This window comes from Uloborus diversus, chromosome 5, assembly GCF_026930045.1.
Source record: "Uloborus diversus isolate 005 chromosome 5, Udiv.v.3.1, whole genome shotgun sequence".
NCBI lineage: Eukaryota > Metazoa > Arthropoda > Arachnida > Araneae > Uloboridae > Uloborus > Uloborus diversus.
The window spans coordinates 180,381,852-180,400,944 of NC_072735.1; the positions used below are offsets into that span (position 1 = coordinate 180,381,852).

General features: G+C 35.3%; 2 protein-coding genes across 2 annotated transcripts in view; both read left to right on the top strand.

Moving 5' to 3' along the window:
• LOC129222586 (secernin-3-like) overlaps positions 1–19,093 on the top strand; it is an 88,472-nt gene that overhangs the window by 23,971 nt on the left and 45,408 nt on the right. The gene's annotated exons all lie outside the window — the stretch shown is intronic.
• Positions 5,881–8,013, top strand: LOC129223318 (cilia- and flagella-associated protein 57-like). The gene has a single exon (XM_054857885.1). It carries the CDS (start codon positions 5,881–5,883, stop codon positions 8,011–8,013), a length of 2,133 nt encoding a protein of 710 aa, XP_054713860.1.

Below are 19,093 nucleotides of genomic sequence, written 5' to 3' on the forward strand. Positions count from 1 at the left end.
TTCTACCATTTTTACTTCCTTTTACAAAAAAGGAAGTATTGTATTCGCGAAAAAAATTTCACTCAAAGATCGGCCCTAATTTCCATTTTGCTCACCCCCGAATGAATGGTGAGTTTTTTTTCCAACCCGACCACACGTGGATATATGCCTAGGAACGTACGGACACCCGAAACATCCATTTTGACGATCCCCGAGTTAATTACAACGAGTTTTCTCGTAACGTCTGTATGTACGTATGTATGTGTGTATGCATGTCGCATAACTCAAGAACGGAATGTCCTAGAAAGTTTAAATTTGGTACGTAGACTCCTAGTGGGGTTTAGTTGTGCACCTTCTCTTTTGGTTGCATTCGGATGTTCCTAAGGGGGTCTTTTACTCCTTTTTGGGGGGGAAATCATTGTTAATTTCGATGTAAACTCAAGTGGTGTTATAATTTGGCGGACACTTAGCGATATATCGCCAGTCTTTTGGTCGCCAAGTTTTGCCGCCAACTTGGCGACCAATTTGGCGAATTTAATTTTTTTTCCCCTTTTTTTAAAAATCTGGTTTCAATTTGGCCACTATAATGGTGATATTTAGAGAGTAAACTATTGAATCTCATTAAAACTGCCTATAATGTGAAAATGGCATTAAATTGAAGTAAAAGGAAATCATGTGATGCACACATCAGCTCGTTTTTTCACATTTCTCGCATTAAAAAAGAAGTATTTCTATTAACAATATCATCCCACAGTAAGGTTCATATAGATTATAATTGAATAAAGTATATTCATACAAATTTTCAGAACGATTGGATAATAACTCTTTGAGCTAGAACTCTCACCAGTAGAAAACAAAGTTGTTTCGAGAAAAACGCTTTTGAAAAAAACTGTTGTGAACATTTTAAAAAACCCCACAGTCACTTATATGCTCATACAGAGTACGTACTCAGTTTCAGAAATAAAATGAAGGAGTTTTGGAGGAGTTTTGAAGGAGTAAAATGAGATTTTGAAGGAGTACTAATGGAGTGTCATTAAATGATGTCACACTGTTTTTCAACATATTTGACCATCAGCACCCTTTATCACAAAGTGTCACACTTCACCCCAAACTTCTCCTCTTGTCACGTCATATTATTTACAAATTAATTGTTACAATAACTATGTGATGTCACTTTTTGTCACCCTCTCTCTTCCCCTTGTCACAATTTCACGAGCCCGTCTACTCCTCAAAGCATGACATCCCTTGTGGATGACCCTTTTTACAATATCATAACTGCAATTAACTATACAATTGTTTTTTTAACGCAATCACTTAATGTAGTACATTTACTTACGTAGTTTTAAATATTTAAATAACAATTCGACAACGTAACTTTTGTTGCTGAGTGGTAGGGAGGAAAAAACAATAATCATAAAACTTGAAAAAATAGCCAAGCACCATTTAAGCATGTTTTACTTCACTTATGAAATGTCTTAGTCTTCTAATAAAATTTTCACCTTCAACTTTTATGAATTAACTATGATCAATTGATCAATTTGTAAATCGAAAAAAAAAAAGCACGAAATTACTACATTAAAATCGCCTCAGTGACGAAGTTAGTTGTCAATCGAAGTATTTTAAGTTTCTGTTATAGAGGAAGATTATATAGTCTTGCCCTAAAAAAGAAGGGGTTAAAACCAAAATGAAGGAGTTTGAAGGGCCCTTCAAATTTTTTTATAATTGAAGGAGTATTGCAGGAGTTTTGAAGGAGCGTACGAACCCTGTCATAGCATCGGAACAAATAGGAATTTTTCACTGAAATTTCGACAATACATTCTTGAATAGTTTCACTAACATTTTATGGCATAAATAAAAAGTGGATTTTTGACCTTTTTTAACTGCCCCCCCCCCCTTCTAAGAGTGAAATGTACCAAACAACGAAGTTTTGTTTTTGGTGCGGAACTATTATTATGTGAGGCAGTGAGAAGAGCAAAAGGATGTAAATGGCAAAACTAAGAATTTGGAGATAACCAGTACACAAGTAGGTGAACTTCTCCTCTGTCTCGAGGCAAGAGCCGGTACTAGTAGCCCTGGTAGTTGCTGCTATACAGCATGATTTAGAAAAACTTTTCAATGAAAGCCTACTATTGTAACTACAGACTCGGCTTTTGTTTTTAAACACAATTTATTTCACAGCACAGGAAAGAAAGTTTGATGAAGATATTTACAGTGATGAAGATGACTCGGTATAACTTTGATATACACCCCCAAAAATTACGCGCCAAATCTGGCATTTCCTACGGACTTTTTAGGGTTGCTGTTTCTTATTTTGGTGTTGCCAATTTAGGTTTTTTCAGCTTTTAGCTTTTTGCTGTTGCCAAATTTAGTATTTTCTTATATTTTGTACCATTTTTTGAGTATTTTTTAAAGTTTTGTGGCAACAATTTTTGTGGCAATAAAGTTTTGTGTCAACAAAAACAAAAAAAGTCGCCAAATTTCCGATTTGGGGGGGGGGGGGGTATATCAGAGTAGTTCCGATGACTCATTTTTATCTTATGATCCGTACATCTTAAAGATGAATATATAACACAACTCTTTTCTTAACGTATGCGTAACGTAATTCTACAAGAACGCTAATATTTTTGTTACCATTTTTCAAAACTAAGAATGGGTTGCCAGATCTCAAGTTTGAATATGATACAACGAAAACAGGAAATACAAAATTTGTTTGGAGTGGTAACACCTACCTAGGATGTTATATTTAAAAGCATTTTACTCAAAATGTCCACTTACAATCCCTTTGCTTCTCACTGCCTCATGTATTAAAAGATTTTTCCTGCCAAGCTCTTTCGCCTTAAATGTTTTTCACTGCAATGCCAAAAGAAGAAGACAAAAAAAAAAAAAAGTGTTATAGATTGTAAGATAAATAAATACCTTCGTGCTGAACAGTAAAATACGAAAAAACAACGTTAGAAAAGCACAAATTGCCAATTACAGCAGACACGTGTTTTGGCGTTACAGGGAACGCCTTTTTCAATGCAAAAAGTAATGAGCTTGTGGATGTCTTTTTCATCCACAAGCTCATTACTTTTTGCATTGAAAAAGGCGTTCCCTGTAATTCCGAAACACGTGTCTGCTGTAATTGGCAATTTGTGCTTTTTCTAACGTTGTTTTTTCTTATTTTACTGTTATAGATTGTGTTTAAAAAGCTCGAAAAATAACAAGGCTGGTAGTCGCATTTGATATCAAAAATAATCTCCTGTTTTAAAAAGCGTAGACATAAATATCAAAAGATAAGCCTTGGAGATATTTTTAGAATACTATAATGTTGTGGTTTATGCGAACTTGTTGATGCACGTGATAAAACAAAAATGATAATTTGTTAAAATGTATTCTTCAGTTATCTATGCCGTTTTTATCGGAATGATAAAAGGGAATAACAGAGGATCAACATTTCCTCCGACTCGGCTATTTTTAATGGGACAGGAAGTTCAGCTTCAAAAATAGATGGAAGCCTTAGATTTCTAGATAATCGATTCAAAGATAATCGATTGATTGATATTTCGAAAGAAAAACATTAGGTTTGAAGAACTGTGCCTTGCAGATGTACATTCACAATGAAAGAGTTCAGCCAAATGAAATGATAGACAGTTAATTTACTTGAATAAAAGTCGTGAGAGTGGGTAGAGAATCGCCAAAAAGTAGTTTTAAAAAAAGTGCTTAAAAATAGCTTTTTTTCTGATTCCAATGTGAATTTGTAACTGCCATTCCAGGGCAATTATAATTAATATTACGATTTCAAAACGCTGTAGGGGGGGGGGGGACCACTGTTCAGTGGGATATTTCGAAAATCAAAATTTTGAATTCCGCCAAATGTTAGGAAATCGTTTTGTTCTGACAAAATCAGTAAGGAACTTTTTGATTTTTCTTACGTGAGCATTTTGCCTTTGGCATCAGAAAGTTCGGCGACAATTCAAAAATTTGCCAATCTCAGTTAAAATGATCTCCCCCTTGGTCAGAATAACCTAAAATCAAACTGCAACCATCGTTTCTTATATAAATTTCTGTCATATAATTGAACTTTATTCGTACAACTTTAATTTGTACTATTGATCGGAAAAGCTGGAAATTGTAAATGACTATGGCAAAACACCAATTTTAATTCATATTTTGGGATCAATTTTTTTCGTCCTGTAAACTCCGTCTGTTCGGCCTATACGCCCGCCACATATATTGGCGCAAGTTTGGTTAAGCTCACACGCTATATCTACTACCATTTCTAACGCCGTTTGAAAACCAAGCCATTTGTTCGCCCAAGGCTTGGTTCGCCTACCAAACCACCCTAACAACTGGCGGAATCTCGTGAGTTAAAAGAGTTTTGAGTATATGATTGCTTTTGATTTTCATTCGGTACCAAACATGAAGCTAAATATGCCTCTGAGTCTTGAGTATTCTTTCGGATTTAAAAACAATTTACGCCATCCTATGGTTTTCTATGATGACAACTCTGTGCTGTTTAATGCTGGCAGGATATGCGTTATGTGTGATGTTGAAAATGGCACCCAAAAGCAATTTCCATTCCTGGATAATGTTGATGTGACTGCTTTTGTTCGACATGATGTACTGATTCTGATTGCCCTCAAAGGAAGGCCACTATCTGTTTGCGTGTTTAACACTTTGTCGGAAACGAAGAAATTCTATGAATCTCCATCGGCTCTTGTCAGTGAAGAACTTGTTTGCATTTCCGTCTCTACGAGCTTGAAATTTCTGGCAGCTGCTAGTGGCCCACCAGACTGGAGTGTGATCGTTTGGTTGTCGAGTACCCGAGACGTGGTGGCTACTTTCAACCCTACAGTTGGGAAACCAGGTTCGATACTGCATGCTATTTCCTTCTGTGCCGTCGAACGTGAAGAGCTAGTTGTCGTGGGGAAGAACGTCTTCAGGCTTTATGAATACGAAAATGAGGGTGAAACTGAGAGCAAAATGTCTTTCTCAGAGTTTATTTTTGAAAAGCACGAAGATCATGATGAGTATTTCTCCATATGTTGGCCTTTCAAGGAAAATCTTGCTGTCGGGACATCAACTGGTGAAATATTTTTTTTCAGGGGAATTGAACAAATTTTCGAAATTTCCATTCCTGATATGATAGCACGTGCATGTACCGAGGATGATGGTGTGCTGGCAAGGGCTTCGAAGTCAGTTAAATGTCTGGTTTCTGAAACAGATTGGTTGATTTGTTCTTTTGCTGATGACGTGGCTGTAGTCCTGGCTGGGGAAGATTTGCGACTCTATAAGTTGAAAAATATAATTTTTCTACCCCAAGACTTAGAGTCTGTAACACTGCCCGGGGCTTCAAAAACCAAAGAAAATACTATCCAAAGCTTGGTACTAAACAATTCTGCAACAACATTAGTTGGTGTTACCAGCGCTGGCCAACTGATTTCTACGATTTTCAATCAAAATGAAGTGTGTTTAAGTTTCACGACCATGATCCAAAAACAACATGGAAGTCACATTGTTGGTTTGGGAATATCCCGGAGTAGAGCTTTACTTGCTTCGTGCTCTTCGTATTCTTTTAGCGTGTGGAATTTCGAAACAAAACAGCAAGAAATTTGGATGAATTTCGAACATGAAATATTATGTCTTGCGATTCATCCATCCGGTTTGTATGTTGCTTTGGGTTTTCATCAGTATTGTAGAGTCCTCAATATACTGTACAAATCAGTAGATGAGCGTAAATTGATTTCTTTTAAGAATGCCTCTTGCGTATCGTTTTCTTCGGGAGGTCATCTTTTAGCTCTGGCTGGATATTCAGTCATAGAACTGTTCCGTTTTGCTGATTTCACATTGCTCATTAGATTTCACGGACATGCCGGATGGATTTCGTCGCTTGCCTGGAAGCATAATGACACGAAACTTATGTCGTGTGATGTACGTGGGGTTCTTTGTGAATGGAATGTTCTTACATTGACTAAAAATTGGGAAGATACAGATCCACTTTCTTATCACGAATTAGCTGTTAACCCCGTGGATGGCAGTATTTTAGTCAGTGGTTCTGATAATACCATAAAATGTTTCAAGGATGCTGATCTATTATGGAAAGTGCAAAAGAAGATGGAACCAATATCGATAGCCGTGTCTTCCGATGGTACTGTTCTTTACGTCGGTACAGCAAATGGAACTCTTGCGATAATATCATGTTCTGAATCGGAAAACGCACAAGCATCTGGGATCAGTGTCCATAATGGAAAAGTATCAGCCGTAAGATTGAGTTCCGACTACAAGTTTTTATTCTCAGTTGGGTCTGAAGGGATTATTTTTTGTTGGAAAACAGGCGAAGAAGTTGATGAACCACCAGGTGCATTTAAGAATGTATTTATGGTGAGTCAGAACAGTTTACAAAGACAAGATGCGATAGTTCGAGAGCTGCGAATGTCCCTGCAGCACCTAAAAACAGTTTCAGAATACGAGTCGCAGATGTCTGGTATTAAACACGATTATTATCTGAAAAAACTATCTCAAGAGCATGATGCTGTTGTAGATGCGTTGAATGATAAAATAACTGCAATAAAGGAAGAAATGCAAATCCTTACTTTTGACTCGGAGCCACCCCAGGATGTGCAGGACTTAGAAACGGCTAAGAGAAGAGAAATGGTACAGTGCACTGTGAAGTTGAATGAATCCTATGATCAATCAAGAAGATATGAAGAGGAGACTGAAACCATGATTACCAACTATGAAAGCATGCTTCGAAGTTTGGAGGAAGAACGAGCAAAGATTTCTACTGATGATATTGATAATAAAACAGAGATCATGGCAAAAATAAAAGCTCTCGAAGACTCGATAATGATTGAGAAAAACCGCAATCGTGAAATTGAGAAAGCTGGCGAAGTTTACAAAAGTAGCATTCAAAGTGGTATTCATGGTGAATCTTACGACTGGACAGATTCCCAAAAAGAGTTGTTGGAAAAAGAAAGGCTTAAAGTAATAAAATTGGAAGAAGAAGTTCGAAAAGTTAAATTAAAAGTATCTTTTCAAAAAGAACTAACTGAGAAAAAACGTCAAATCCTTTCTGGTGGTCTCGATTATGACATAAATGAGATGAAACAAGGCATTACTGTTTTAATAAAGGATGTTCAAAACCTAGGAGATGTTCTTGAAACTAAGAAAAAGGTAGCCCAGACTCAAGAAGCAAAATTCTTCAACGCAAGAAATGTAGTGAAGGAAGTTCAACAATGTCATTCTGTAGCAAACACTAAAGTTGAAGAATTGCAAAAAATAATGCGAAGCAAAGAACAAGAGTTAGACACATGCGTGAAAGCAATTAAGGAGATTAATCTCTCTATCCCGGTAATTGAAGAAGAAATTCGAACAGAGAAGGACTTGTGTGCCATTGTGACAGAAAAGTTATCTGAGGCTATGATTGGATTCCGCAAAAAGCAAAAGCATCTCCGCGATTGTGAAGATGTCATCAAGAAGTATATGAGCTTATTGCCCCTGTGCACCAACGAGGAGTGCGATCCGGTGCAACTGAGAAAAGACATAGCGAAAGTGTTCGAGCAAAGCAAAATCGGAAGTGCCGTCGACGAACATCTCGATCCTTCCCTGGAAAACGAATTCGAACACCAGCTCCACAAGTTGCAGAGTTGCTACGAAGAGATCAAAAGCGAGCCAAGGAAAGCCATGATCGAATCTGCAACGGCCGAGTTCAGGCTGTCTCAAGAAAACTCCAAGTTGCTGCATGAAGTTCACGATGTGCAGAAGGAAGTCGAGAAGTGGGCGGGAATCCTCTCGGAGATGAAGATGCTCGGCTTGTCTGCCAAACAGCAAGCCAGGGCTAGCAAGCAGATGGAAGAATTGAGGCACAAAATCGAGTTTGTGATAGAAGGGACCAAGCGGGATGGAAGGTTGAGGGAAATTGCCAAGTTGGATGAGTTGATCAAAGAACAGCAAAAGGAAATTCAAAGATTCCAAACTATGTTAGTTGCTAAAGAAAAAGCAGCTGCTGGGAAAGCGGGGAAGAAACTTAAAGAGTTGATGAGAGATATGTGAGCGAGATGTTTTTCTCATACTTGAGCTCATTGTCTTTCTGTGAAATATCTTAAGTAAAAATGTTAAAAGGCAAAGCTTTGAGTGAAGTTATTGCGAAATTTTTCAGATACTTACATGGTAGCGTAGAAAAAGCACAAGTTTACAAAAAAAAAACTACTAGTATAATTCGGCATCATAAAATACAGTTTAATTCCTACGACAAGCTCACGAACTCTTACATTACCAACAAGAAATCTAAACAAAATTATAAAATTACCACCCAAAGCAGCCAATCCTTCGCCGTCAACACGCGAGTACCTAAATTGCTTTTTTTATAGAAAAAGGATTGCACGAAAGGCGGAGAGGTTTCTTAGAACTTTTTGAAAAATGAAAATTGTTATAAATTAGTGCAATTTTCTATTTTCCTGTATTTTAATTTTATTTAAGCAGGAGGGAGGGTAATGCAATGCTTCCTTGCTTTTTGTGATAGTTGAAAACGGCGTGAATTCGTAAGTTTTCCAGTCCTGGAATGCGTAACCGTGAAAAGCTATCAACGTGATAACAATATCATTGACTCAGATACATAATGGGGTTGTTTCCTTCAGTCAAAAGTACTACTTTTAGTCACTGAAATTGATAGAATATAAGCAATAATAATAACATGGACCCAGAAAATTCTTTCATTTTCCCAACAGTTATTTTTTAATTAATTGTTTTTAAATGTCCGATTTTGCAAACAAGGCGTGATCTTGATGACGTCACAAATGATGCTCTTCGGCGCATTTTGTACCGCGTTTCCACGTTATGATAATCAAGAAGCGAATTAAAATTGCGCTCTACGCTTGCTATTTACCATATCGTTGCCAAGACACGTGAGTAAAGATGCGAATTAAATATTTTGCTCTGTGATTGGCAACACAGAATGGCACTTCATCATTTGTGATGTCATCGGTAAGAAATGTAAACAATGAAAGCGCACGGATTTAAGTAATTTTTTTTAAATATTAAACTTAAACAATTTATTTTAAAAATGGTTAAACTCCCATGTTTTTAAGCATGTTCTTTCAGTAAAAAATACTTTTAAGATTTTAGAAACGACCCTATTATGTTGATGAAACAATTCAAAATGCAATTAATATTGTAATTCCTTTGGTTTGTCTGATTGTATTTTTTTTTCTTTTTTTGCAAGAACCTTGATAGGCTATGCTGCGCCAAACGATTGTCTGTGAGTACAAAAAAAAAAAAAAAAAAATTAATTTGAATTTTGACATCTTGAATTCAAATCATGTTTTTCGCAATCACGAGTGTGTGTATGTAGGCGTGTGTGTTTGTGTGTACGGGTTATGTGTATGTGTGTGTATGAATGTGTGTGGGGGGGGGTATGTGTATGTGTGTGTAGGCATATGTATTTGTGTCTGTGTGCATGCATGAATGTGTGGGTAGTTGTGTATGTGTGTGTGTATGTGTGGTGTATGTATGCGTGTGTGTAAGTGTTTGTATGTGTATATGTGTGTGTATGTGTTTGTGTGTGTATGTGTGTATGTGTTTGTGTGTGTGTATATAGTTGTGTATGTGTGCGCGTGTGTGTAGGACATGGATGCAACCTGGAGACGGCTTTCGCTATAGGAGCAGCATCGTGAGGAGCCAGCCGGTCCACGGTGATAGTGCGGAGGGTGGCGGTGGGAAAAATCAGCGTAACGCCAAAAACAGTCAAATGAGAACAATAAGCAATCGTGATTGCTCAAAAAAAAAAGTGCAATTCCTCTGAAATCAATCCTCATTTGAAGATCCCCGAAATGTGACTCCATCTCTGGGGGAAACTCACGTCTCGTAAATCTATCAAACTCGATATCCCTTTTGTTTCAGAAGCTTGTCGTATTCCAGAATTGAAAGTGCGGAAACATAAATGTTTTGGGGACCTTGAAACGAACCATTGTTGTCTCATCATATTAATCGTGACTCTGAGCTTATTCAGAGCTGCGCGTTGGTTTTTCCTTCTCATGGAAATTGTTACTTTTGAATTTTCTTGTATTTAATGTGAGTTAAATATGCTCAGAAAGAGTCTTTGTTGCTTTCTTTTTGGTATTCATTATAAATTCTTCCCATTGCATGTCGCCATTCAAGGAAGAAGTTATCTTTTCAACTGATTTCATGATGAAATCGTGAATTACTTTTCTGGATTACTGAGAAAAGTTTTTGCATTGAGTATGAGCTTCCTTCTTTATTTGTACATTTCTTTTTTAATTCATTAGTTTTTAATAGAACGTCAAAACTCCGGATTAATTGGGATGGTAGGCAATTCGAATTTTCAAATAGCTCGTATTTTCGAAAATAATTTTAAAAATACCGTTTAAGAAAATAGTTTGCCATTGAATCAAATAAATTGGTTGTACAAAATGTATGTACAGAACGTAAAATACAGTACATAGCGCTGCAATACGTAATAACATGTTTTAACAAAAATTTAACTCTCATTCAGGGGTGATTGTGAGTTCATCAAAAAATACCTGAAAGTTTAAAAGCGAGAACAGGGGGGGGGGCGGGGTAATCTTTGGCCCATATTACTTAAGTGCACATATGCCATAGTATTAAATAATTCAATAGTCAGAATCAAAATAGTGTGTGTACATTTGATTAAAATTTTAATGGGTTACAAAGTTGTGAGCTGGTGTTATGAAAACTATCTTGACATTTGTCCATCTTAAGGAATAGGTGTCCATCTTAAGGCTCTTGCAGGTATATTTGATGAGTATTATATAATTTTTAAAAAATTGCGGAGGTAGGGTGATAAAAGCATAACAAAAAAACCATAATTCCGGTATTTTCGGACATAAAAATACCGGAAATACGTCCGAAAATACCGGAAATTTGGTAAAATACCGGAACACAATCACCCCTGCTCATTGCTTGCAGAACATAAAAGGAAAAGGGAAAAAATATGTACAGGGCTGTATGTACTCGGTGAAGAACTATTAAACATTAATCAAACAAAGTAAATTGAACGAACTTCTGAAAAATACGCCGTTTTCAGGCAAAAAAAAAAGTAGAACAAAGTTCTGTAAGAAAAAACTGACTTAAGCTCATTTTTAAAAAATCACTGATTTTCGACTGAGAGAGCTTTTAAATTCTTTTGAGTTAATTAAAACTTCATTGCACTGGGTTCGAATTTTTGAAATTTTGTATTTTTTCGTCATTTTACCATGTTTTGAAGACCAGGAAAGACGAAGACCCAAACCAGGGCCCACTACAGGCTGATTTTGCTACCGTTTTTCGGTACCTTCACAAAAATCTTATTTTAAAATCGGTACTTTCACAAAAATCAAGTATTAAAATCAGTAGTTTCACAAAAACTTCGAAAATTTCACAAAAATTCGCATTTTAAAATATAAAATTTGTTTCTCTGTTTAAAACAAAATATACTCATAAAATAAAATTATAAGCAGGTTTATATGAGCAATCGCTTAAATAGAAACCTTTTTGTGGTATTTTGACTAATTTTTAGTTGTTTCACACCAAAGTGTATTTATGCAATATTATCGCAATCTTTAAACATCTGTCTTAAGGAACCGTTTTTCTCATAATTTCCTATATTATACACAGTACATAGACCATTAAGCTGAAATTACGATGGTATTTTTGGTACTTCTTAGGTTTTCAGCTCCCCCCCCCCCCCCCAAAAAAAAGAAACCTTTTAAAAATAATACTAGATGACATTTACACTTTTCGAACTAAAATTTCACTTGTTCCACTACTTCTTTTAAAAAATTAGGATGCGTCTAAAATTTCACAAAAACAATGCTGATAAAAAGAAACTTTCACAAAAATAGAATGATGCAATACTTTCACAAAAATAGGTAGCGAGAAAAAAATCCTGGATTGGCCCCTGCAAACATTTATTGACAGCCAGTAGCCGATAGAATTTGTTGTGCTGTTTGGTAGCCACTAAATCCGAATGAATAGGGCAAGTTAGCATGGGAACCGGCGGAATCATATATAGGGGTGTAACTTCATTATTTTTTATTTCATTAAATTTATTTTATTATTTTTATTTGTTTGTTTTGCATTTTTACAATTTTTTTTATGTATTTTTAAAAATTTATTTATTTAATTATTATAAAATATTTATTTATTTTAAAGCGAATTTTTATCTTTATTAAAATTATTAAATTTATAAGCTTTATTTCTCTGATCACGATATTTTGTAATTTGTCCTTTCCTTAAAATGAATTTCATTTTGCTTTTAATAATTATTTTTAAAACGTTTAAATTTTAATATCAAAATAAGTATTGAATTAATTATAATTACTTGTAATTATTATTATATTATTATTTTTTAACAAGGGGGTGAAAGTGCACTCAGTTGCAACCTCGCGCCAGCGCTGATGATGGCATCAACAAAAATTAATATTTTTCGTGATGCATTTTTTTAGTTTTTTTTTTTAAAGTACTTCGTTGTTTGTCCACTTTTTAAATAATTAAATTTTGCTTTTAAAAGCTAGGGGGTGAAATTATCACTTTGCACCCCCCCCCCCTGCTGGTACTCATGAGCATTAACAGGAGATCAATGTTGTTCGTGATACACCTTGAAATTTAAGTATTTGTCCTTCGTTCGAACTAAATTTAATTTTCTTTATTTACAAACTTGTTGTTAACAATTGTTAATGTTACAAACAATTGTTTGAAACATTTTTTCAAAAAAAAAAAAAAAAAATCATATCGATTTTTTCTAATATTAAAAATGTATAAAATTATTATTTTTTTTTCAAAAGCGCATCTTTAAGTGCACCCTATGCAAGTTGGGGTGGAGTAAAGCCTGGAATAGGTACATACAACAATAGGCGTTTTCTAAATCAAGTCTAACTGTTCACATTTCGTGTCCGACAAGCAAAACACACTGACGGAATCTTTACACTTGGTATTTTTCAATTTACATTGTCCGTTATTATTGCAAAAATGGGGTCGTTTCCGAAACTTTAAAAGTATATTTTTCTGAAAGAGCATGCTTAAAAACATAGGATCTGACCATTTTTTTAAATAATTAGTTTAACTTTAATATTTTTAAAAAATTACTTAAATCGGGTCGCTTTCATTGTTTATGCTTCTGCCGATGACATCACAAATGATGAAATGCCATTCAGTGCTGCCATTCACAGAACAAAATATTTAATTCGCATCTTTACTCACGTGTATTGGCAACGATATGGTTGATAGCAAAAATTTAATTCACTGCTTGATTATCATTACGTGGAAACGCGATAGAAAGATGCGCCAAAGAGTGCCCCATCATTCGTGACGTCATAAAGACCACGCCTTGTTTGAAAAATCGGACATTTAAAAAAAAAATTAAAAAATAACTGTTTTAAAAATGAAATTATTTTCTGGGTCCATGATGTTTTTTGTTTATTCTATCAATTTCAGTGGCAAAAAGTACTACTTTTGACTGAAGGAAACAATCCCATTGTCGTTGTATTAGTGAAACATCTACAGTTCCAGAGGCTTTTTTCCCTGTGTGGTGGGGTGAAATGAGAAACACAGATTCAAATTAAGTTTGTTTTCAAAAGTTCTTTTTCGCCGTATCGATCGAATGCGCATGATGTGTGTGTGTGTGTGTGTGTGTGATTTGCACTTTATATTGAAAGAAAAAAAATATAAGAAAAGAAAATTAAAAAAAAAAAGAAACATAATATATGTGAGCCAGTCAAGGCTACATAAATACTTGTTACGCCTGAGACCTGACATCTAGTAAAATAAGAATGTCTCGATTATTATTGCTATTGTGTTTAGCTTGAAATGAAGAATGTCAGAAAAGATGCAAATCATCGAGCTGTCGGTGTCTTGCATGCAGTAGAAGTATCCGACTTCTATTGAATGCTTCCTTTTTGCTTGTTATTTTATGAGAAATATGCGTTTAAAATACAAATCGCTAACGGAAAAATCACCTTCAATTTTTAGTTTGCTGCAAAATAAAAGGTAGTTTCGGTTCAACTTTAAAGAGACGGGGGCAAAAATTGAAAACTGCCAACATCAGATTGGATGAATTTTAAATATGTTTCAACATAAAATTTAAATTTGTTTGATTTTTTCTTAGAACACGTGGAAAAACACGGGAAAGGAAGGAGAATTACAAACCAAAAAATGTTGTTATCCTTACGACATGAAGTCTTTAAGGGTCTTTATAGTTGTCCTTTAGAAATCAATTTCCGACCATTAGGCTGCAAATTACAACAATCGTTCTAAATACCGAATGAAGATGCTCGGTTCTGTTGGAAGAGTCCGGAACATAGTTTTTGATTCGTAACATCGAACATAATAGCGGGCCACGTTGACCAGCTACGCCAGCTGCGAGCTGCATATGACCCGAAGGCCGTAGTGTTAGGTAATAGCTATAATATAACATTTATCATATGCTATTTTTACTACGTTTGTGTTGAGCAGTCAGAGCTTAATTTGCTAGAGGGATCATGGGAACTCAGTTCCTGATTTTTGTACTTTATTTATCCGGAAATTTTCATAGATTTTTCAGACGCTTTTTTGACTACCGACGCAATAAGACGGGTTTATAAAGTTTACGTGGTGTATCTATCTATTTATCTGTCTGTCTGTAACATTGTAGCTCCTAAACGGATCAAAAATGTTTGATTTATTTATTTTACCGCACGGCTTTGCCCGTAGTAGAAAATTAAAAGGTCTTTTGGTTCGCCTGTATATTTACAAATAATAGATGGTGAATTTCTCGCCAATTGACTTGCTCATGTTACGGTTCCACGTTATGATAACTTGGTAATTTGCTCGTCCATCTTATGTTAATTTTGCTCGGGAAAATGTTCTTAAAGTTGGAATAGAAAAAGAACAAAATCGAATTTTCGAAAAATTGCTTTGAGATGCAGACCCCCCATGCTACAAACCAACTCTGTGCCATAGTTCATGAAAATCGACCGAAACGGTCTAGGCACTATGCGCGTCACAGATATCCAGACAGAGATCCAGATATCCAAACATCCAGACAGACTTTCAGCTTTATTGTTAGTAAAGGTAAAAAATAATGCTTTCAAATTTAGAGCTGAACAGTCAGAAATTAGTTTCTAAAACAACAAATGAAAACTTCGAATAAATTAACGCTTTCAGACTTAGCGTCCGGTTAAGTTCAAGTCCGGTATACCGGACATGAACATTAAACTGCTGCTAATCATTTATTAATTGAAAAAAATTACTCGATTTTTTTCGTAGTTAACTCTTTACAGTCTGCTTATTATTATCTGTGCAAGAATTTTTCATTTTGGGATTGACAACATTAAGAAATAGGGATTGGAAGAATGGGACTGGCTCATTTTCCCAACCACGGATTCTCGTTGCAAAAGTGAGTTTTTTTTTTTTTTTTTGAGCAATCACGATTGCTTATTAATTTAATTTCACTGTTTTGATGTGCTATCATTTTATTTTCCCGCCAGCGCCCTCTGCAGCACCACCGTCGACCGGCTCCTCACGATGCTGCTCCTCTTGCGAAAACCGTCTCCAGGTTGCATCCATGTCCTACACACACGCGCATACATACACAACTACGCACACACACACATACACATACGCCTACACACACGTACACAAACACATACACACACACACTCAAACACATACATACACACGCATACATACAGACACTTACACATACACACACCTACACACAACTACCCACACACTCATCACACTCATGCCTACACACAACTACCCACACACTCATCACACTCATGCCTGCACACAGACACAAACACATATGCCTACACACACATACACATTCCCCACCACACAAAAACAGTCATACACACAACTACCCACACACTCATACCTGCACACAGGCACAAACACACACGCCTACACACACATACCCCCTTACACACAAACACACATACCCAACACACACATAAACACACGTACCCCCAACACACACACAAACACACATGCCTACATACGCACACACTCGTGATTGCGAAAAACATAATTTGAGTTCAAGAGGTCAAAATTCAAATTAATGTTTTTGTTTTTATTTTTTTTTTATTTTTTAAAAATGTATGATCTTTTATTAATCATTTCAAATGATTACATTATGTTTTATTATTGTTTAGAGAATATTTTACAATGAAGTTTGTTTGATGTTTCATCTTTTTTTTAAATCTGAAATATGTATTTCAATAATATTTGTCCGGATTATTGGACCTGTCATAACTCTTTTAATTTTTCACCTATAAACTTGAAATTTTATCTATAAGATGCTCTTTACCATAGTACACTGTCTACCAAATAAAAACATTTTTGGTTAAGTATTTCAAAATTCCGTCTGAAAGTGTTTTAAAGAGCCCTGTAGTAATGGAATTCTACAGCAGCAATTCTTGTTTGTAATTTTCTTTCCTTTTCCGTGTTTTGCAATATTACCTCAAGTTTTTTTTTAAAAATATGTTTGAATGTTAGGTGTTCTATGTCGCAAAATAAATTTTTTATTGAGATGTGACCTTCGGGTAAAAAATATTTGACACCACTTTCATAGCTATGATTTACTTGTCTCTTTTTCTTTTCTTTTCTTTCTTTTTTCTTGAGAATCGCGATTGCTTATTGTTTTCACTTGACTGTTTTTGGCGTTTCTATGATTTTATTTTCCCACCAGCACCCTCCGCAGCATCACCGTCGACCGGTTCCTCACGGTGCTGCTCCTATAGCGAAAGCCGTCTCCAGGTTGCATCCATGTCCTACATACACGCGCATACATACACAACTACACACATACACGCACGCATACACACACACACACACAAACACATACACACATATAGACACCTACACACACACATACACACAAAACTACCCACTCATTCATGCCTGCACACAGACACAAACACATATGCCTACACACACATACCCCTTACACACAAACACACATACCCCCACACACAAACACACACGCTTACATACACGCGCTCGTGATTGCGAAAAACATAATTTGAATTCACGATGTCAAAATTCAAATTATTATTATTATTATTTTTTTTTTTTTTTTTTGAGCAATCAGGAAGATTTTATTTTTCTTTCAGGGTTGAACCCCTGCAGACTTTACATTTTAAAAAGGATTTTATGCGTAAAATTACGATTTTTCGAAAAAAACATCAATATATTTGAACTTATATATAAATAGCAAAACTTCATCTAAATACAATATTTACAGATTACTAATTCCCATCGTTTAAGATTGATAAGAAATAAAAATATATTTCGTTATGTGTTGTAATTAATCTTTATGATAAGTATACTAGTGGTTATCGGACATAAAATCTTTATTACCGCATCCTGATTACCATTTCTTTTTTTATGGATATGCCTCGTATTACTTAATCTAGAAAATCACCTGTCATAATATGACGGGTGCAAATTTCTTGACTTTTTCCATTCCATTCCATTCCATTCCATTTGTAGAGACAAGAAACCCAACGAGTGGGGTTCTATCGTAATTCGTGGTTGCGAAAAACACAATTTCAGTTAAGACGCCAAAAATCAAATGATTTTTATCTTTTCTTTTTACTTCCTTTTACAAAAAAAAGGAAGTATTGTATTCGCAGAAAAATTTTCACCCAAAAATCGGCCTTAATTTCCATTTTGCTCACCCCCAAATGAATGTTGAGTTTATTTTTCAACCCGATCACACGTGGAGATAGCCTAGGAACGTACTGACACCCCAAATATCTATTTTGACGACCCCCGAGTTAATTACAACGAGTTTTCTCGTGATGTCTGTATGTACGTATGTATGTGTGTATGTATGTCGCATAACTCAAGAACGGATTGTCCCAGAAAGTTTAAATTTGGTACTTAGACTCCTAGTGGGGTCTAGTTGTGCACCTCCCTTTTTGGTTGTATTCGGATGCTCCAATGGGGGTCTTTTGCCCCTTTTTGGGGGGAAATCATTGTTAATTTCGATGTAAACTCAAGTGGTGTTATAATTTGGCAGACACTTGGCGATGTATCGCCAGTCTTTTGGTCGCCAAGTTTTGTCCCCAACTTGGCGACAAATTTTGCCATTAAAATTTTTTTAATTTATAAATCTGGTTTCAATTTGGCCACTGTTGGTGATATTTAGAGAGTAAACTATTGAATCCCATTAAAACTGCCAATAATGAGAAAATGACATTAAATTGGAGTAAAAGGAAGTCATGTGATGCACACATCAGCTCGTTTAATTTTAATATAAGTCCTTTGTTACAAATTAATCTCTGTGTGTAATAATATACCTCTTGCTGTCTAACTTGTCAATCTGATGTCATTGTTCGAAACGGTTTTCTTTCGTTTTTTGAAGGATCTTCCATTCTCCTGTTCTTGGGCTTCATTTTTTTAATCACTTCAACTAAGCCGAGACGTATTTTTAGAGCGTGTTTTCCGATCCAACAAAACTTTGACAATATCCTCATGTTTTTCGTTGGCACCGTTGTGCAGCTTCTGCCATAAAATTTCTAATTTTAGCATTTTCTTATTTAATCTGAAAGGGAAATAGTTTCGATCAAATTGCTGTTGAAAAGCTCGATCATTTCCGCCGAGATCAACATTCCTTTTATAAAATCTGTTAGTAATAAAAGAAAATATTATCATAATTCAAAAAAACTATAAAAGGCAAGCTTTTGTTGTCAGATGAACTAAAAAGTACAAAGTAATTTTTGAATGTTGATACCATGTTTCGTAGCGATAGAATGTTCTACAACAAAATACTTCTTAATTTTTAACAAGCTCAATGTAAGTGAAGTGAAATCATTGACGAAACAATTAACTTTTATGTAAAGAAAGAAAAACAACGGGCTCTTTATATACATTTGCGCAAGTATTCGACGTACTCCAACATATAGGTTTAGCGGGGAGAAATTCAGAACAACTGATATCAAGCCTCTACGCCATTTTTGACATTAAAAGAAAAGAAAAAAAAAAGTAATTGTTTGGTCAACGATTTTATCTTTATTACTTCAAGCTCATTTTAAAAATAAAGTTTACTTTGCTGTAGTAGCATCCTATCGCTGTACCACTGTGAAACATACTCTTCCATTGCCACCCTCCCCATTCTCTAAAATTGATTTTG

Bases quoted from the DNA above. Each gene is read 5' to 3' on its own strand.
- LOC129223318 (XM_054857885.1), top strand. From the start codon at position 5,881: ATGTCGTGTGATGTACGTGGGGTTCTTTGTGAATGGAATGTTCTTACA.